The sequence below is a fragment of the Phyllobates terribilis genome, unplaced genomic scaffold (assembly GCF_046119375.1).
Source record: "Phyllobates terribilis strain yellow unplaced genomic scaffold, ASM4611937v1 Scaffold_3__8_contigs__length_932513732, whole genome shotgun sequence".
NCBI lineage: Eukaryota > Metazoa > Chordata > Amphibia > Anura > Dendrobatidae > Phyllobates > Phyllobates terribilis.
The window spans coordinates 262,350,901-262,370,043 of NW_027362763.1; the positions used below are offsets into that span (position 1 = coordinate 262,350,901).

General features: G+C 40.5%; 1 protein-coding gene across 3 annotated transcripts in view; it reads left to right on the top strand.

Annotated features, from left to right (window-relative positions):
• The window catches only part of KCNAB1 (potassium voltage-gated channel subfamily A regulatory beta subunit 1), a 552,388-nt gene that overhangs the window by 498,553 nt on the left and 34,692 nt on the right, over positions 1-19,143 (top strand). For all 3 annotated transcript variants that reach the window (XM_073674769.1, XM_073674770.1, XM_073674771.1), the window contains exons 9-10: positions 8,660-8,745; positions 14,344-14,464. In XM_073674769.1, coding sequence (XP_073530870.1) covers positions 8,660-8,745; positions 14,344-14,464 — 207 coding nt within the window. The remainder of the gene's footprint in view (positions 1-8,659; positions 8,746-14,343; positions 14,465-19,143) is intronic.

Below are 19,143 nucleotides of genomic sequence, written 5' to 3' on the forward strand. Positions count from 1 at the left end.
TTAGACAAAGTGGGGCCATGGGCAAAAGTTTAAAGCGGGGCCCTAAATGCTTACATATTGCACCATCACAATGTCAAATATTTAGGTTGAATTTACATGCTCTGAGTTCAGACCGTTCACTGAGCGCGATCAACAATATTGAAGTACTTCTGTGCTTGTTTCTCGGCCTCTTTACACAGATTGAGGAACAATGATGGGCACAGAACGATCACCAATAGATAAATCTGTCCCCATAGAGTATCATGTTATCGGCAGCACATCTGCAGTTCACACCAAGATGATGTGCTGCTGAGAACAATGATTTTTGTTCAGCCATAAACAATCCAGTCACCCGATGAATGAGCAGCATTTTACGCTTTCTTTGGACAATTGCCAACATGTTTACACCTATGAACTCTCGACTGTGCAGCCACGATTTATAAATGGATGCTACATACACACATACATTGTATGTTACACACACCTATGTATACACACATAGCACACAGACATTTATACACCAAGCACATATTCACATGTATAGACAGAGCACATACATATACATGTGTAATGCAGGTGTCTGATATGCAACGCGCAGAGACACGAAGTGAGGGCAGTCAGAGATGTGTAAAAACAATATATATTTATATATATATATATATATATATATATATATATATATATATATATACAGTGGTGACCAAAAGTATTGGCACCCCTGCAATTCTGTCAGATAATACTCAGTTTCTTCCTGAAAATGATTGCAATCACAAATTCTTTGGTCTTATTATCTTCATTTAATTTGCTTGCAAGGAAAAAACACAAAAGAGAATGAAGCAAAAATCAAATCATTGATCATTTCACACAAAACTCCAAAAATGGGCCAGACAAAAGTATTGGCACCCTCAGCCTAATACTTGGTTGCACAACCTTTAGCCAAAATAACTGCGAACAACCGCTTCCGGTAACCATCAATGAGTTTCTTACAATGCTCTGCTGGAATTGTAGACCATTCTTCTTTGGCAAACTGCTCCAGGTCCCTGATATTTGAAGGGTGCCTTCTCCAAACTGCCATTTTGAGATCTCTCCACAGGTGTTCTATGGGATTCAGGTCTGGACTCATTGCTGGCCACCTTAGAAGTCTCCAGTGCTTTCTCTCAAACCATTTTATAGTGCTTTTGGAAGTGTGCTTTGGGTCATTGTCCTGCTGGAAGACCCATGACCTCTGAGGGAGACACAGTTTTCTCACACTGGGCCCTACATTATGCTGCAAAATTTGTTGGTAGTCTTCAGACTTCATAATGCCATGCACACGGTCAAGCAGTCCAGTGCCATAGGCAGCGAAGCAACCCCAAAACATCAGGGAACCTCCGCCATGTTTGACTGTAGGGACCGTGTTCTTTTCTTTGAATGCCTCTTTTTTTTTCCTGTACACTCTATGTTGATGCTTTTTCCCAAAAAGCTCTACTTTTGTCTCATCTGACCAGAGAACATTCTTCCAAAACGTTTTAGGCTTTCTCAGGTAAGTTTTGCCAAACTCCAGCCTGGCTTTTTTATGTCTCGGGGTAAGAAGTGGGGTCTTCCTGGGTATCCTACCATACAGTCCCTTTTCATTCAGACGCCGACGGATAGTACGGGTTGACACTGTTGTACCCTCGGACTGCAGGGCAGCTTGAACTTGTTTGGATGTTAGCCGAGGTTCTTTATCCACCATCCGCACAATCTTGCTTTGAAATCTCTCGTCAATTTTTCTTTTCCGTCCACATCTAGGGAGGTTAGCCACAGTGCCATGGGCTTTAAACTTCTTGATGACACTGCGCACGGAAGACACAGGAACATTCAGGTCTTTGGAGATGGACTTGTAGCCTTGAGATTGCTCATGCTTCCTCACAATTTGGTTTCTCAAGTCCTCAGACAGTTCTTTGGACTTCTTTCTTTTCTCCATGCTCAATGTGGTACACACAAGGACACAGGACAGAGGTTGAGTCAACCTTAATCCACGTTAACTGGCTGCAAGTGTGATTTAGTTAATGCCAACACCTGTTAGGTGCCACAGGTAAGTTACAGGTGCTGTTAATTACACGAATTAGAGAAGCATCACATGATTTTTCAAACAGTGCCAATACTTTTGTCCACCCCCTTTTTTAGGTTTGGTGTGGAATTATATCCAATTTGGCTTTAGGACAATTCTTTTTGTTTTTTTTTCATTGAAGACAAATTAAATGAAGATAATAATACCAAAGAATCTGTGATTGCAATCATTTTCAGGAAGAAACTGAGTATTATCTGACAGAATTGCAGGGGTGCCAATACTTTTGGCCACCACTGTGTGTATATATATATATATATATATATATATATATATATATATATATATAACCAGGCTTTAAACAAGGGATTAGTAACAAGAATGAACAGAACAGGTAATTTACAATAACAATGAACAATCTCCCAAAATAATGTGATGCGCCCTGGTGTGGGAGTCACCACGTTAGTTCGTTAACTCCGTGAATGGCCCTAGCGGGGGTCACCGGTTATTCCCGCTAGGCCGCAAGTCTTTTTCTCACAAAGTCAATTAAATTTAGTTTGGCTCTTTCCACTTCGCCCGTCCCCCTCCCAACCTGACATCCTAAACCCAGTGCCCCCAGTACCGTGGATGATCATTTGAAGTGTCGGCCCTGTTCAGCGATGCAGCTCCTCTATTTCTGCTGGCATGACTCCTCTGACACAGTTCTCTCTTATTCTCTCTTATCTCCTCTTTGCTCGGCCTTTGGAGGCGGTCTCTCGCGCCTTGGATAGCGGGGCCCGGACCTTGTCGGTTGACGGGCAATGTCGGGTACTGTGAAGTCACTCAGTACCACAAGCAGATCCCAGCTCTCCTCAGCGGCCGCGATACTGGGGGACCTCTGCCGTGAATCCGGCATTTGTTCACCGGCGTCCGCCTGTGCTGCCTCATAGGTCTCTGATTCCGACCTGTCAGGCTGGTTTCCTTAGCACATCCCACGCGCGTCTCCTTCTCTCTGCACCTCAGGTTTGGCGCGCTCGACCGTTATATTTAAAAACTCCTCACTGGACGTCATCTCACCGGGTCTCACGTTCAAATCTGTTCCCCCTTCAACATTCCTAAGGCATCTTGGTTCCGTTTGATTGCGGTCAACCAGCAGATGACAATAAGGCTTTTTGACTTCTATTACACATATATACAGAGCACATACATAGACATACAGTACAGACCAAAAGTTTGGACACACCTTCTCATTTAAAGATTTTTCTGTATTTTCATGACTATGAAAATTGTACATTCACACTGAAGGCATCAAAACTATGAATTAACACGTGGAATTATATACTTAACAAAAAAGTGTGAAACAACTGAAAATATGTCTCATATTCTAGGTTCTTCAAAGTAGCCACCTTTTGCTTTGATGACTGCTTTGCAAACTCTTGGCATTCTCTTGATGAGCTTCAAGAGGTAGTCACCGGAAATGTTCTTCCAACAATCTTGAAGGAGTTCCCAGAGATGCTTAGCACTTGTTGGCTCTTTTGCCTTCACTCTGCGGTCCAGCTCACCCCAAACCATCTCGACTGGGTTCAGGTCTGGTGACTGTGGAGGCCAGGTCATCTGGCGCAGTACCCCATCACTCTCCTTCTTGGTCAAATAGCCCTTACACAGCCTGGAGGTGTGTTTGGGGTCATTGTCCTGTTGAAAAATAAATGATGGTCCAACTAAACGCAAACTGGATGGAATAGCATGCTGCTGCAAGATGCTGTGGTAACCATGCTGGTTCAGTATGCCTTCAATTTTGAATAAATCCCCAACAGTGTCACCAGCAAAGCACCCCCACACCATCACACCTCCTCCTCCATGCTTCACGGTGGGAACCAGGCATGTAGAGTCCATCCGTTCACCTTTTCTGCATCGCACAAAAACACGGTGGTTGGAACCAAAGATCTCAAATTTGGACTCATCAGACCAAAGCACAGATTTCCACTGGTCTAATGTCCATTCATTGTGTTCTTTAGCCCAAACAAGTCTCTTCTGCTTGTTGCCTGTCCTTAGCAGTGGTTTCCTAGCAGCTATTTTACCATGAAGGCCTGCTGCACAAAGTCTCCTCTTAACAGTTGTTGAAGAGATGTGTCTGCTGCTAGAATTCTGTGTGGCATTGACCTGGTCTCTAATCTGAGCTGCTGTTAACCTGCGATTTCTGAGGCTGGTGACTCGGATAAACTTATCCTCAGAAGCAGAGATGACTCTTGGTCTTCCTTTCCTGGGGCGGTCCTCATGTGAGCCAGTTTCTTTGTAGCGCTTGATGGTTTTTGCAACTGCACTTGGGGACACTTTCAAAGTTTTCCCAATTTTTCGGACTGACTGACCTTCATTTCTTAAAGTAATGATGGCCACTCGTTTTACTTTACTTAGCTGCTTTTTTCTTGCCATAATACAAATTCTAACAGTCTATTCAGTAGGACTATCAGCTGTGTATCCACCAGACTTCTGCACAACACAACTGATCGTCCCAACCCCATTTATAAGGCAACAAATGACACTTCTTAAACCTGACAGGGCACACCTGTGAAGTGAAAACCATTTCCGGTGACTACCTCTTGAAGCTCATCAAGAGAATGCCAAGAGTGTGCAAAGCAGTAATCAAAGCAAAAGGTGGCTACTTTTAAGAACCTAGAATATAAGACATATTTTCAGTTGTTTCACACTTTTTTGTTAAGTATATAATTCCACATGTGTTAATTCATAGTTTTGATGCCTTCAGTGTGAATGTACAATTTTCATAGTCATGAAAATACAGAAAAATCTTTAAATGAGAAGGTGTGTCCAAACTTTTGGTCTGTACTGTATATGTATACACAGCACACATACACACATGTATACACAGAGCACATACATACATATAGACATATGTGTATACACAGAGCACCTTCATACAGACACATGCATGCAAAGAGCACATACATACGTATAGATATATGTGTATACATAGGCACAGAGCACCTTCATACAGGCACATGCATACAAAAAACACATACATACAAACACATGTATACCTACCAGGAGCCCATACATTCTGATGTCTTTAACAATATAATTTGGGACCTGGCACCATTGCAGCAGGAGATAACTACAGGTTTGAATACTTAGGCCACATGTATTATTTCCCCTACTATGTATTGATCACAGTTTGGATATCTATTCTCGGACTATGGCTATTATAGCACTTTACCCTTCATATATATATCCTGCATATTGTGATCACATACTAGCTTTTATTCATCTCATCTCCTCCTTCTGTTATGTGTTGCTCCCTCCCCCCTTTTGTGTACTCCTCTTATTTTTAACCTTTTGTTTTATTTAATATAACTAATATATATCATTTTTTATACCTCTATCTTGGCTATATTGTTTGTGAATAGGTTTTGGCTTAGCTATTTATTTATGGCCATATGTGCTACCATTATCCAAACATTCTTAAGGTGCTTCTACTGACACTATGTATTTTAAATTATGTGACTTTTTCAAATACATTATATATATATATAACTGCAAAACGACCGTTATCCACAACAAGTATTCCGCTCATTCCTGCAACATGCTCTTTTAATATTTTTTGAATAAAGAGAAGAATTTTAAAGCGATGGAGAGTGCAGCCTCATTTCCTATACTTTTCATGTATTCCCTGTCTGAGACTTTTGGCTCACACCCAGAGACCCTATCGTTTGGCTTCCTGTATTGTTCCAAAGTGTCAGGACAAGCAGCATGGTTGGATTTCAGATAGTGCCGGTACGCCTCTCTCAGCTTTTTTTCACAAAACAAGATCTACTCACCCGGGAAATCCACTCCACAGTCCCTGCCAATGTGGGAAGTTATGAAGTCCCAACCACAAGTCTCCTGATCTGGCAGCCAATCAGTGGCTGCAGTGGTCAGGTGACTGGTGGTGGTGACATCATCACTAGAGGTCCCACGAGGGCCGTCAGAACAGAAGCTCTGGAGAGGGGAGCATATTCCTGGTCTGTGTATACCTTCCTTTTCTCTTTTATCACCATGACTTGCCACTGTCAGTATTTTAATAGACCAAAAAAAAACACTTTCACAAATTAATAAAACCTTTAAAAGAAACTTTGACTAGCACTGGTTTGAGGAGGGTTATGAAAAGCACTTTATCACTAATGGCATTTCCTAAAAGTAAGGATCAAAAATAAAAATAATTTCATTCACAGACTTCAAAAAGGTCCAGTGTTCACAAATGTATGGAAAATGAATTACCGTAGGTTTTCTGCTAAGAATTAAACAAATCATCATGTGGGTAACTCCAAGAGTCCGCCTGATGAAAGCCTGGGCTCACGCCATAAGTTAAAGCGCTGCATGCAGGAATTCAGTCCCTTTTCTTAATCTTCTTTGCCACTTGTGCTTACATTTGCTTCTTTGATGTTTGCAATTATAAATTCATAAGAATGGGCTGACAGTCTAAACAGAAGTAGCTGGCATAGTGCCTATGACAGCACGAGGGGCAAGAATGACACCATGTCCGCTGCAGTCAAAGCACATTATTAAATGCGGCTAATGTATTTAATAATGTATGTAACCCTACATTGTAATGATAAATCTTGGACAATTGATGTTAGAGCAGATCAGGAGTTAAAAGTAGGAAAATTGTTCGTAAATGTATTTATTTTACTCTCTTATATAGCGCCATTAATTCCACAACAATTTACAGACATCATCATCACTGTCCCCATCGTGGCCCATAATCTAGATTCCATATCAGTATGTTTTCTAACATACTAGTCACCATTGAGTGAAAATGGCTGTAAAGTTTGCAACTTGCAAAATCTAGAATGTCTGAAAAGTTTCTTTATCAACATAAATAAGACTCCCACTCCCCTTTATTAAAGAGTTGGGCCTCATTCAGACTTCTGTTTTTTTTTCTTGTACATATTCTATTTGTGTTTTTCATGTCTTTTCTTTTCTGCTTACAGATTATCCACAAATAAAAAAGCCATTTCTGTCCTTGATCAAATTTGTAGTTCAAACTGAATGGGACCATGTAAAATATGGACATCATTATCATTATAATGGCATCCTTGTGTCATCTGAGTGCTATCCATTTCTCATGTGTAAAGGGTAGGAAAAGTTTAGGGGGAGGATTTTTTCTGTATTTTTTTGCAGGTGATTAATTAGGGTGATGACGGTGTTGGACCCTCACCTATCTGATATTGATGACATATCTTGAGGATAGGCAAACAGATAAATTATCAGTAAGCAATGATGGACATAGATCCTATCACCGGGACAGTAGCAGCTCAGTGACAAGTGCTGAATTTAAGCAGTGAGTATATCAGAATTGTTGAGAGTTCGAAAATCCCGTCAACCTGATTCTTCTAAAATTGGAAAGAGAAGCTTTTTAATAGAAAAAAATTGATGATCGATATATTTATCTAAATTATTGTGTATACAGAATTTTTAGCATCACATCTGACCACATAGAAGTGATTCATATCAAGTTAAAATAAATGATTAAAAAAAAACATATATTACAATAAGCTCAGCTGCACATTGCAGAGTTCCCTTTATAACAACACTGCCCCCTGGTGTTCAAATGAGCAGCAATGTTTTCATTTATTTTCTTTTTTTCATTTATTTTTCTTGCATATATTACCCCATCATATTCCGCTGCACTTTACAGACATAAACATCACTGTCCCATTGTCGCTCACAATATACATTCCCTGTCTGGGAGAACATACAAACTCCTTGCAGATGTTGTTCTTGGTGGGATTTGAACACAGGACCCCGGTGCTGCAAAATAACAGTGCTAACCACTGAGCCAGTAGCTACAGAGAAGCCAAAACAATTAATAAATGAGTAGATTATGGTAATTAATTAATTAAGGACAAATGCAAACTGGTTGTAGAAGCCAATATTTGCCATGCAGGTCTCATAACTTTAATATGTTACACAATACTGATTGTCCTTATTTAGATCATGCACGAATATGTAAAACTTATGAAAGGTAAATATTACTTCTGCACATTTCATGGCGGACACATTTTTTATGATGTTTAAACTACAATGAGGATAACTATGAGCCAACTAAAAATAATCATTCATCACCTTATCTGATGAATGAATTGTTGGTTCTTGAAAACTTGAGTTTGTATCTTCTACCATTTAATGCAAAAAATTAATGGTTTTAATCATTGTCTGCTTTTTTCATGCCTGTGGTTTGTGTCAACCCTTCACCCAATTAAGGTAGAGATGAAGCCCCAGTTAAAACCTATGGAAAAAAAGTGGAAAAGTCATATTTTACTAATCTCATTCAACCCCAGCGAACAAATCTTAGTGACTCTGTGACTTTTTGGAAACTTTATGTATATGTACATGATAAAAAACATAATTTATGTACTATAACTAGCAAAATAAACCATGAAAATACAATCGTCCTAAGCCAAGTAATTTTCTTTCCCCAATCTTCTCCCTAGTGATTTTTAAACAGTCTATAAGGCAAGGTATTGGGTAATAAAATGATGATGTCTTCTTCTCAAGTCTACCCAAGGTTATAATGGTGTTCTCTTCTCATAGAGCGATCTGTTGTTTGTACAATATCGACATCAACCATAAATCAGATATCACATTTATATGGAACTGTTTTTTGTCTTTGTTACTTAGAAATTGTCAGAGCAATGTCCCACGTAATTAACCAAGGGATGGCCATGTACTGGGGGACGTCACGCTGGAGTGCCATGGAGATTATGGTACAGTATACACATATCATTACTTTAAAACAACTCGCAGTTCAAATGGTCGCTAAAAGTGGGATATAAACTAGAGTTAATATTACTAGCAATGTATGATAAAATGTTGGGGTTAATACAAGCGATAGAAGTTTACAAACAATTTGGTGATACTACTAGTTACTATTACATGTTCTAGGATAGGTCTGTACAGTAGGTGTAAGGTTGTAGTCTTGTTTGTTGTTATTGAAGTCACACAGGAGTTGAAGGTAATTTAGTGTTAAAGGGAACCTGTCACCAGGTTTGGCCGATATGAGATATGACCACCACCTTTCAGCCCTGATATACAACATTCTATAATGCTCTATATCTGCCCCCAACCTGACCTGAAAGAGAAAAATGGAGCTTTTATTCTACTTCCCTGGGGGGGGCGGTCTGGTCCGATGGGTGCCGCTTATCTTGGTCCGCCACCTCCCTTCTTCTTATGATCGGCATCCTACTTCTTGCTTCGTGTGGATGACGCATCCCTATGTCATCCACACAGTCGTCCCAGGATCACGATCCTACACAGGTGTACTTCTCTGCCCTGTTAAGGACTGAGCAAAGTACTGCAGTGCGCAGGTGCCGGGAAAGGTGAAAGAGCCCCGGCACCTGCGCACTGCAGTACTTTGCTCTGCCCTGTGCAGAATCGCGATGCCGGAGAGACTGTGTGGATGACGAAGGGACGCGTCATTCACACGAAGCAAGAAGGAGGACGGTGATCGTAAGAAGATGGGATGCGCTACCAAGATGAGCGACACCCATCGGACCAGACCGCCCCCCAGATGAGTATAATAAAAGCTCCCTTTCTTCTCTTTCTTCTCTTTCTTTGTCGGGTTTATAGAATGCTGTATATCATGCCTGAAAGGTGATGGCCGTATCTCATATTGGCCAAACCTGGTGACAGATTCCCTTTAACCCCCTTTACCGCCTTGGACATATGAGTATGTCCAAGGTGGTATCCCTGCACTCCATGCTCCGGCGATTAGCCCACATGTTACCGGGCACATGACAGCTGATCTGAAAAACGAAAAAATCGAAAGTCACGAAGGGGTTAATTTAGTTCCTAAGAACTTAAAGTCTTAGGGCATTACTAAAAATAAGGGTTGAAAGTTGAAGTAAGGGAAGGATAAGCTTCAAATAACAAAAAAAAATAAAGGTCATACTCACCTTACTGATCTTCTGTCACTCCGGTGCTGATGCTTCCATGGTTCCATGCTGGTATCTACTTCCTACTTTAACAAGGTAGAGACCTATGGCGGACCTAGGGAGAGTGGGAACTTGAGTGATAGGGAATTAGTGGAGTAAGTTTGATTCTTTTATTGTTATTTCCTAACCTTATTAGACGTTTTCAAAAAAAGTTTCTTACAAAGTCCCATTGAATGGAGTGTAAATTTTCAAACTTAGATAAATTTCAGTTGCTAAAGGGAATCTGTCAGCAGGCTTTTGCTATATAATCTGAGGACAGCATGAGGTAGGGGCTGAGACACTGATTTTAGCGGTATGTCACTTATTAGGCTGCGTTTGTTGTTTATGTACAATGAGTGTTTTATCACCAGGAGATTATCACTGCCCAGACTAGCTCCCTCCTGCCAAGTGGTCCCACCACACTGTGGTGTGGGTATGGTTAGCTTTCTGAGCTCTGCTACTTGCTACATCTAAAAACTCTCATAGTGTCGCAACTGCTGCACCCACTAATCTAACTGATACATCACTGGGAATCAGGGTCTCGTTTCCTACATTATGCTGCTCTCAGATGAGGTCCAAAAACCTGCTGACAGATTCCCTTTAAATGGGTATTCCTATAATTGAAAGTTATCCAGTGTTCTTTGGATAGGAGACTTACTGATCTCTGTGGATTCTATAGCTGAGACCCTCAGTGATTTTCAATAATGGGGCTCTACGGGAAATAGCTGAGCACTATACTCGGCTTTCTCTGGCAATCCCATAGAAAATATAGCAGAGGTCCAGTCTGTACACCTACATACCATTTGAGACAGACTGTTCTAGGGATCCAGAGCTTCCATATCACAATTACAGTGGGTCCAAGTGGTCAAACGCCCAGCGATCAGTAAGTTATCACCCATTCTACGGAGATCTTGGAATATCCTTTAAAGGAACTCTGAATTTTACAAGATGCCAAAAAATTCATAAGAGGACTATCCAGGGAACTTCACCTAAAGCAAGTTAACTATTCGAGGCATTTAACTGTAACCTTTATATCTAAATGGGAAAGGTGGTGCAGCCAAATATTAGGTATTAGGTGGAGTTACCTTCTCACTTGAGTTATATAGGTGAGTTATAACTGTGTACTTTACATGCTGTAATCATTTGGAAAACCTGTGTTATATTTTATAGGTAAAATATGAAAAATATAGGTCATATTGAAAAGGGAAGACTTCTGTGTCATAATATTTCTCATAATATACAATCACAATTCAAAAAAAAGTTGGGACATTGCGTAAAATGTAAAGAAAACTTCAATGCAATGGTTTGGAAATCACAAACCATATTTTATTTACAGCACAACATAGAACACAAATCAGAAGGTGATAATTAGACATTTCTCCATTTCATTTTAAAAAAATAGCTCATTGAGAAATTAATGGGAGCAACACATCTGAAAAAGAAGTTGGGGCAGGGCCACATGTACCATTGTGTTGGATCCCCTCTTCTTTTTACAACAGTCTGCAAATACATGTGAAGTTAGGAGACAAATTGATTGAGTTTTAGGTCAGGAATATTGTCCCATTCTTGTCTGATGTAGGATTCTAGATGCTTCACAGTCCTGGGTCTTCTTCGTTGGATTTTTATTTCACAATGAACCAAATGTTTTCTATTGGTGAAAGGTCTGGACTGCAGGTGGCCGGTTCATAATCCGAACTCTTCTTCTCCTGCAAAGCCATGCTGTTGTGATGGATGTAATACATGGTTAAGCATTGTCTTTTTGAAATATGCAAGTTCTTCCCTGAAATAGATGTAGTCTGGAAGAGAGCATATGTTGTTCTAAAACCTCCAAATCATGCTCAGCATTGATTTGTAAGCTGTCCATGCCATAGGCACCAATGTAACCCCATACCATTAGAGATACAGGCTTTTGAACTGTGCGGTGACAACAAGCTGGATGGTCCTTCTCCCCTTGAGTCAACAGGACACAGCATCTGTGGTTTCCATAAAGACGTTCATATTTTGATTCATCGGACCCTAGAACAGTTTTCCGTTTTGCCTCACTCCATTTTAAATGAACTTTTGCCCAAAGAAGACGGTAGTGTTTCTGGATTGTGTTGATATAGGGCTTCTTCTTTGCATGATAGAGCTTTCCCTTTCATTTGTGGATTGCACAGCAAAACGTGTTCACAGACAATGATTTCTGGATGTATACCTGAGACCATTCAGCAATTTGCATGACCAAATGATCCTGTTTTTAATGTAGTGCTGCCTGAGGGCCCCTAAATCATGACCACAGGTTATTGACTGTCGGTTTTGTCCCTTGTGCACATGAATTTCTCCAGAATCTCTAAATATTTTGATGATATTATGTACTGTGGATAGTGGGATATTCAAAGTCTTTCTAACTTTATGTTGAAAAATATTTTTCTGAAATTGTTCTATAATTTTCAGTTGCAGTCGTTCACAGATTGGTAAACCTCTGACCATATTTGCTTCTGAGAGACTCTGCCTCTTTAACATACTCTTTTTTTTATATACAGTCATATGATTTAGTTGAAAATTTACCCTCCTGCTGTTTTCCTTCAATACCAATTACTTTTCCAGCTTTTTTTTTATATATAGCGGTGACCAAAAGTTTTGGATTTTTTTTAAAAGTGTGGTTACTTCTGTTTGGTTGTTGTGAAGCCATTTTCTTGGTGATTTTAGTAAACCAGAAGCAAATGGTTGTCAGCTATAAGGATGAAAATTGTGTTTGACATTGTTTTATCCCTTTATGTGTTAGTTTTCAATATTTGCTGGGCCAAATGGTTTGCATATTTTGTCATGGGTAGTTGAATTTTGCCTAAAAAAAATAATTTATGTGTGTGTTTTTAGGTTAAAGCATGGCAAAGACAAAGCCAAATTTATCACTAGATGTCAGGAAGCTTAATATTCTGAGACTGAAGCTAGGCAAAAGCCAAAAAGAGGTAGCTATGGAATTCAACTGTTCAACTGTTCTCAGAGTCAAGTGTCACATATATTAAAGAAAGAAAAAGAAGGTTATGGAACAGCTGACAAACCTAAAAGTGGACAACCACAGAAAATTTCCTCCAGAGTTGATGACATTATTAAGAAAAAATCAGTATCTGATGTCCATAAAAGTGCTGCACAGATTTCACACGAAATGAATGAAGAATATGGGGTCAAAGTGAGTGACCAAACTGTGGTGTGACGGCTAAGAGCAGTAGGGTTGAATGCATGAGTTCCAGTCAAGAAGCCTTTCATCTCTGCAAAGAACCGGAAAGTCCGACTTGAGTTTGCCAAAGAACACAGCCAATGGAAATAGACAGATTGGTGTTGTAGTCGGATAAATCCAAGTTCAATCTTTTTGGTAGTGATGGCAAGCACTATATATACAGCCCAATTGGAAAACGTAATGATGTAAGGTACCAAACACCTATAGTGCAACATGGTGGTGGCAATGTCATGGTTTGGGGCTGCTTTTCTGCATCTGCCATTGGCCCTCTGCATAGAATTAATGGAAATATGAATGTTACCATGTACAAGGATATACTGGAGAATGTAATGCTGCCACATGAGAAAACCAAAGTAGGCAGGGATGGAAATTCCTGCAAGATAATGATCCTAAGCACACATCCAATTTAGTCCGAAAATTGGTTAGCAAAGGAAAATGTTCTCCTGTTGCATTGGCCAAGCCAATCACCTGATTTACACCCTATAGAGCACCTTTGGGATGAGTTAGGGCGACGAGTTGGGGCCTGTACCTATAGCAATAAAGATGAATTATTTGCAGATTTGCAAATGGAATGGAGAAAGATCCCTCAAGATGTCTTGAATACCCGAGTGGCTTCAGTGCCCCATCGGTGTAGTTCAGTAATTAAAGCAAGAGGTTATGCTACAAAATACTAAGTTATGGCATTGTAAACAATGAATTACTCCCTATGTTGTGATCAATAAATAGTATATACAAAACTTTTGGCAGTCCGTTTTCTTTAATTAAATGACCATACCCGTATTCAAAAGCATTTTGGTTAAAATTAAGGTCTTGCATGATGACAACTTCATGCACTTTCAATTCATCACCAGGGAAATGGCTTCATAACAACCAGACAGAAGCAATGACACTTTTAAAAAAAATGCAAAACTTTTGGTCGCCACTGTATATATGCTGCCATCACTTTCTAACGGAGTTAATTTATTGAAATTAAATGGAAAAATGTCTAATATTCAACTTCTAATTTGTTTTCTATGTTCTGTTGTGAATACAATATGGCTATAAGAGATTTCCAAATCATTACATTTTTGTTTTTATATTTTACACAGCATCCCAGCTTTTTTTAAATTGATGTTGTAGCATATTTACGGATATATTGCAGTATGATGAACACACTATGCACTGTATGTTTGCAGGAAGCTTACTCTGTAGCACGACAATTCAATATGATCCCTCCAGTTTGTGAACAAGCAGAATATCATCTTTTCCAAAGAGAGAAAGTTGAAGTCCAGTTGCCTGAGCTGTACCACAAAATAGGTAAATCACACTAAATCTTACATCCACAAGAAGCCTCCAGTTTTGTGCAGCTTTTCTGCATGTAACACCTTCACATCAAATGTACACAGTTTATAATATGTATGAGGAGGCGCCATCTGCTACCACAGCAGGCTTTCAATCATTGAGTTATTTTTCTACAGAATGTGAGAGAACTGCAGGTGCTAATCCACTTGAGATTTGTAGTGGATTATATAAGGCTGATTTATGAGAACATGTTATGTAATATCACACTGTAGTCAGATATACCAGAAAAGCCACAACTTCATTCCGAATGATGCAGTAGCTGAACAATAAAGTGTAAAAACAAAAACACTGTGAACATGATTTCTGCACTCACCAAAGAATACAATGGATCCTAAATATTTAAAAGTGTAAACTAAAAACCTTCTTATGGACCCCGTCCTTATTCGTGCTCAGTTACCTCAGTACACATGTGGCTGTTCCTCATGGGCAGTTCAGTGATTTTTGCTATTGTTTACAAAAAAGAAAAATAGTGCCTACACACCTTTAGTATTAAATTAATGTACAGATGCACAAATATGGTATGTGGCCAATATACAAACATATAAATACATGATGCATCAGTACACTGAGATTAATGAATGCATGAATTCCAATATTGCTGTAAACATTAAAAACATAAGGTACTTAGTTACCATTTTTTAATCAAAGAGTGCAAAAGTCATTCAACCACGTCAAGGTGACCTTTTCATATAGATGGTCCCTAACCACTAAATGACACATAGAGAGGTAGGACATTTAGTTTTTAATGTTTACAGCAATATTGCAGTATTGGAGTTCATTAAGTGTGCTGACGCATAGTGTATTTATATGTTTGTACATTTGCCACATAGTGTATTTGTGCACCTGTACATTAAATTAATATTAAAGGTGTGCAGGCCCTATTTTTCTTTTTTATAGTACATATCGGGGGTTTGGCCCCCTCCAGTGCTCAGCACCGTGATCCACCCATCTTTCCCACACAAGGCTTTAATTGTGAGCTACGCCTGGTATCCTATTCACTCGCCATTCAGATGAAGCTGGTTTGGCTCATGGAGAGGTAGAACATTTTCTGGTTAGGAACCATCTATATTAAAATGTAAACCTTGACGTGGTTGGATGGCTTTTGCGATATTTGATCAAAAAACGCTAAGTACCTTACGTTTCGAACGTTTACGGCAATAGTGGAGTTCATGTATTCATTAGTCGCAGTGTGCTGACGCATCATGTATGTATAGTCTTGCTATTGTTTAGATCAGCCGCTACCAATGTGCGCACCAAAAGTAACTTCTAGTTATTTACAATGAAGGTTATTAAAATTTGTTTGATCGACTAGTCTGAAAATATTTATTTAAGGGGTGTGGAGACACGAGGGTAAGTGGTGCTCTCGTCCGCTGGCCTGGCTGTCTTTAGAAAGACTGCATTGGCCAGGGTTCATCCCACTGAACATCCGTACTCCTTTTCTGTGCATAGAATACTACTCAGACAACACAGGGTGAAGGTAACACACTGCGGTAATACTTTATTGGATCATCAACAGTCAACAACATATTGTACAGTCCCAGCAAGTACAAAAAATGGTGCAAATTACAAAGTCTCACCCTTCTGCTGGCTCACTGGGAAGTTGAACCTCCGCGACTTCGGGGCATCCAGGGCCAACCACCCCATCCAGTAGCACCTTGCTTTTGGTGGGCACCCACAGAGAGGAGGTAGTGGCAAGCATAGAAAGCTGACAGAGAACAGTGAAGTATGTGACCAAGTGACCTGATTGTCCCAACCTGGGTTCTCCAAACGTCTTCATGGGTTCAGTGATGGGCACTGGAGCAGATCTGTATTCCACCAGCTGGAGCTGTAATTCCTTGGGCTGATGTCCTGTAGAGTCTCACTGGAGAGAGAGACAAGCCCCTTTTATATCCCACAGCTTTCATACAGGGCATTCTCCCACAGGATTGGGGGAAGGTGGGGGGAGGTAATCCCTCATTGTTTGATTGTTCAATTAACCTGCATATTTATCCTCCCAAGATGTGTAGACTAGTAAACCGCGGGGGGCTGATACAATATGTAATCAGCAGGCATTCCACAGATTAACATGCAACAAGAGTCAACCTACAGGCTCCTATGAAACAATGGCTCATGTCCCTTGACCTACTGAACAAAGGAACAATACGTCTAGCATAATCAAGGATAATTCACCCCTGCATCAGTGGCCAGGGTGACACTGTGTCGTCACAAGGGGGAATTTCTTAAAGGATATGGACACTTTCGAGGGCAATTTTCTTTTACTTAAATGCTTATATTTTGACTAACAATAAATAATTGTTATAATTGGGTATCATTAAACATTTGCACCACTTGGCTTTTAAGATTGTTAGTTTCCTGCTCAATGCTGGATACAGAATGAAATTAAGGCCTGATTCAGACATTTAATTATTTATTTTACTTACTTAAATAGCGCCATCATATTCCGCAGAGTTTTATAGACATCAGCATCACTGTCCCTATGGGGGCTCACAATCTAAATTCCTTATCAGTATATATTTGGAGAGTAATGATGCAGAGCAGCCTAAAGACATGTGCCAGAGAATCCTGTGAGCAACACCCATTTGTAAAGACTAGAAAACTAATCACTAAATAAAAAGGCCCATATCTCTGTAACAGATTTAAAAAAAGCATAAACTGAATTTCTCAGGGGAGCAGGGGGGGATAAAGCGAGAGCAAAAACTGGACACTTATGACCTTGTGGCAGGTTCTCTTCAATGGGAAGGTGCTATCCCCAAAAATTGTTCAACAATTGAAAAAAAAGTAAATTATTAATGGTTTAATTTTAAAATATATATAATCATTTGCTTTTAATGGAGTAAAATATGAAAAATCATTTCAAAAGTTTTGATATTTTCCAATTTTAAACATTAAGGGGAGCAGCTGCTGAAATTTGCCATGAAAACTAAGTGTACAACTAGCTTGAATTACGACTGCAGTAAATGTTGGTGGGATCTGCTCACATGTGTTTGCCATCACTCCTCTCCTCCCCTTCTGAGCGATTGCAGAAGGATAAAATAGATTGAAGTTTAGGATCACAGTGTGGAACCATTTTGTTGATGACTGCAAAGAGACACTGCAGTGTGGAAAGTGTCACCAAAGATGGCTGGCAGCTCTGATTCTGTTACTTGGTGCTGCTCACCATATCATGCGCTGGGATTGAATGCGTGGAGTGTATCACGTGCTGCGATTAGATACGCGGATTGTAACACGCACTGGCATTAGATGCAGGGCTCAGTGTAGTTTATCATATCATGGGATTAGATATAGGGCTCAGAGGAGTGTATCGCACAAGATGGGATTAGATACGCAAAATCTAATGTATGTAATATGTGACCCCCCTCTGTCCATTTCTATGGTAGCATTGTTGTCATGTGTGATGTGTGACACCTCTCCTTACACTTTTATGGGAGCAGCGGTGTAATGGGTAACACCACTCTGTCCACTTCTATGGGAGCAACAGTGTACTGTGTGACACTGCTCCATCCACTTCTATGCAATGTAATGGGCATTAGATACATGATTCTGGGCACATAACGCTTGATCGGCATTAAATACACTCTCTGGGATGTACCACACATGATGGCATAAGATATACTCTCTGGAGCGTACCACACATGATGGGCATTGGGATACACTCTCCGGACCGTAAAACACATGATTCATGATGGGCATTAGATGCACTCTCTGGGGGACACCACATGTGATGGGCATTTGATGCACTCTCTGGGGCATACCAATTGCATTATAGACCCTTGTCCGTACAGCCCCTCATCATTATCATCACCCCCTTCTCTGCACAGCCCTCATCATCATCATTACCCCCTTCTCTGCAAAGCCCCTCATCATCATTACCCCTTTCTCTGCACAGCCCCTCATCATCATCACCATCATCCCCTTCTCCGCACAGCCCATCATTATCATCACCCCCTTCTCCGCAGAGCTTCTCATCATCATCACCTTCTCCACACAGCCCCTCATCAGCTTCATCCCTTTCTCCGCACAGCCCCTCATCATCACCATCACCCCTTCTCTGCTTAGCCCCTCATCATCACCCTTTCTATACACAGCCCCTTTTCAATATCATCCCCTTCTCTGCACAGCCTATCATCATCATCACTCCCTTCTCTGCACAGACCCTAATCATTATCACCCCCTTCTCTGCACAGCCCCTCATCGTCATAACCCCCTTTTCCACACTGACTCTCAACATCATCACTCCCTTCTCCGCACAGCCCCTCATCATCATCCCCTTATCCGCACAATCCCTCATCATCACCACCCCCATACAGGTAGCAGCACCCATTTCCCTATGCAACCCTCCAACATACATCCTCAGACCACTCTCACTTAGTCCTATGTCCTCATTCCCATCTCCACACAGCTCCATTGTGCATCCCCTCAGGCTTCTCAGGATCTCCTCCACACAAGCCTCATCTCCAGCAGCCTCAGCACAACGCTGCTTCCTGTTATTGGGTCTGCATTGGATGGAGGAGGCCCCTTACAGGAGCAACTCCATTTTAGATACTACCCTCGCAAAATAGCTGCGGGCTTAAAAAAAAATGGCGCCGATCTTCTCTCACAGCTGTGACCTGGAAAGCCTAGGGAGTGTGCCCGGG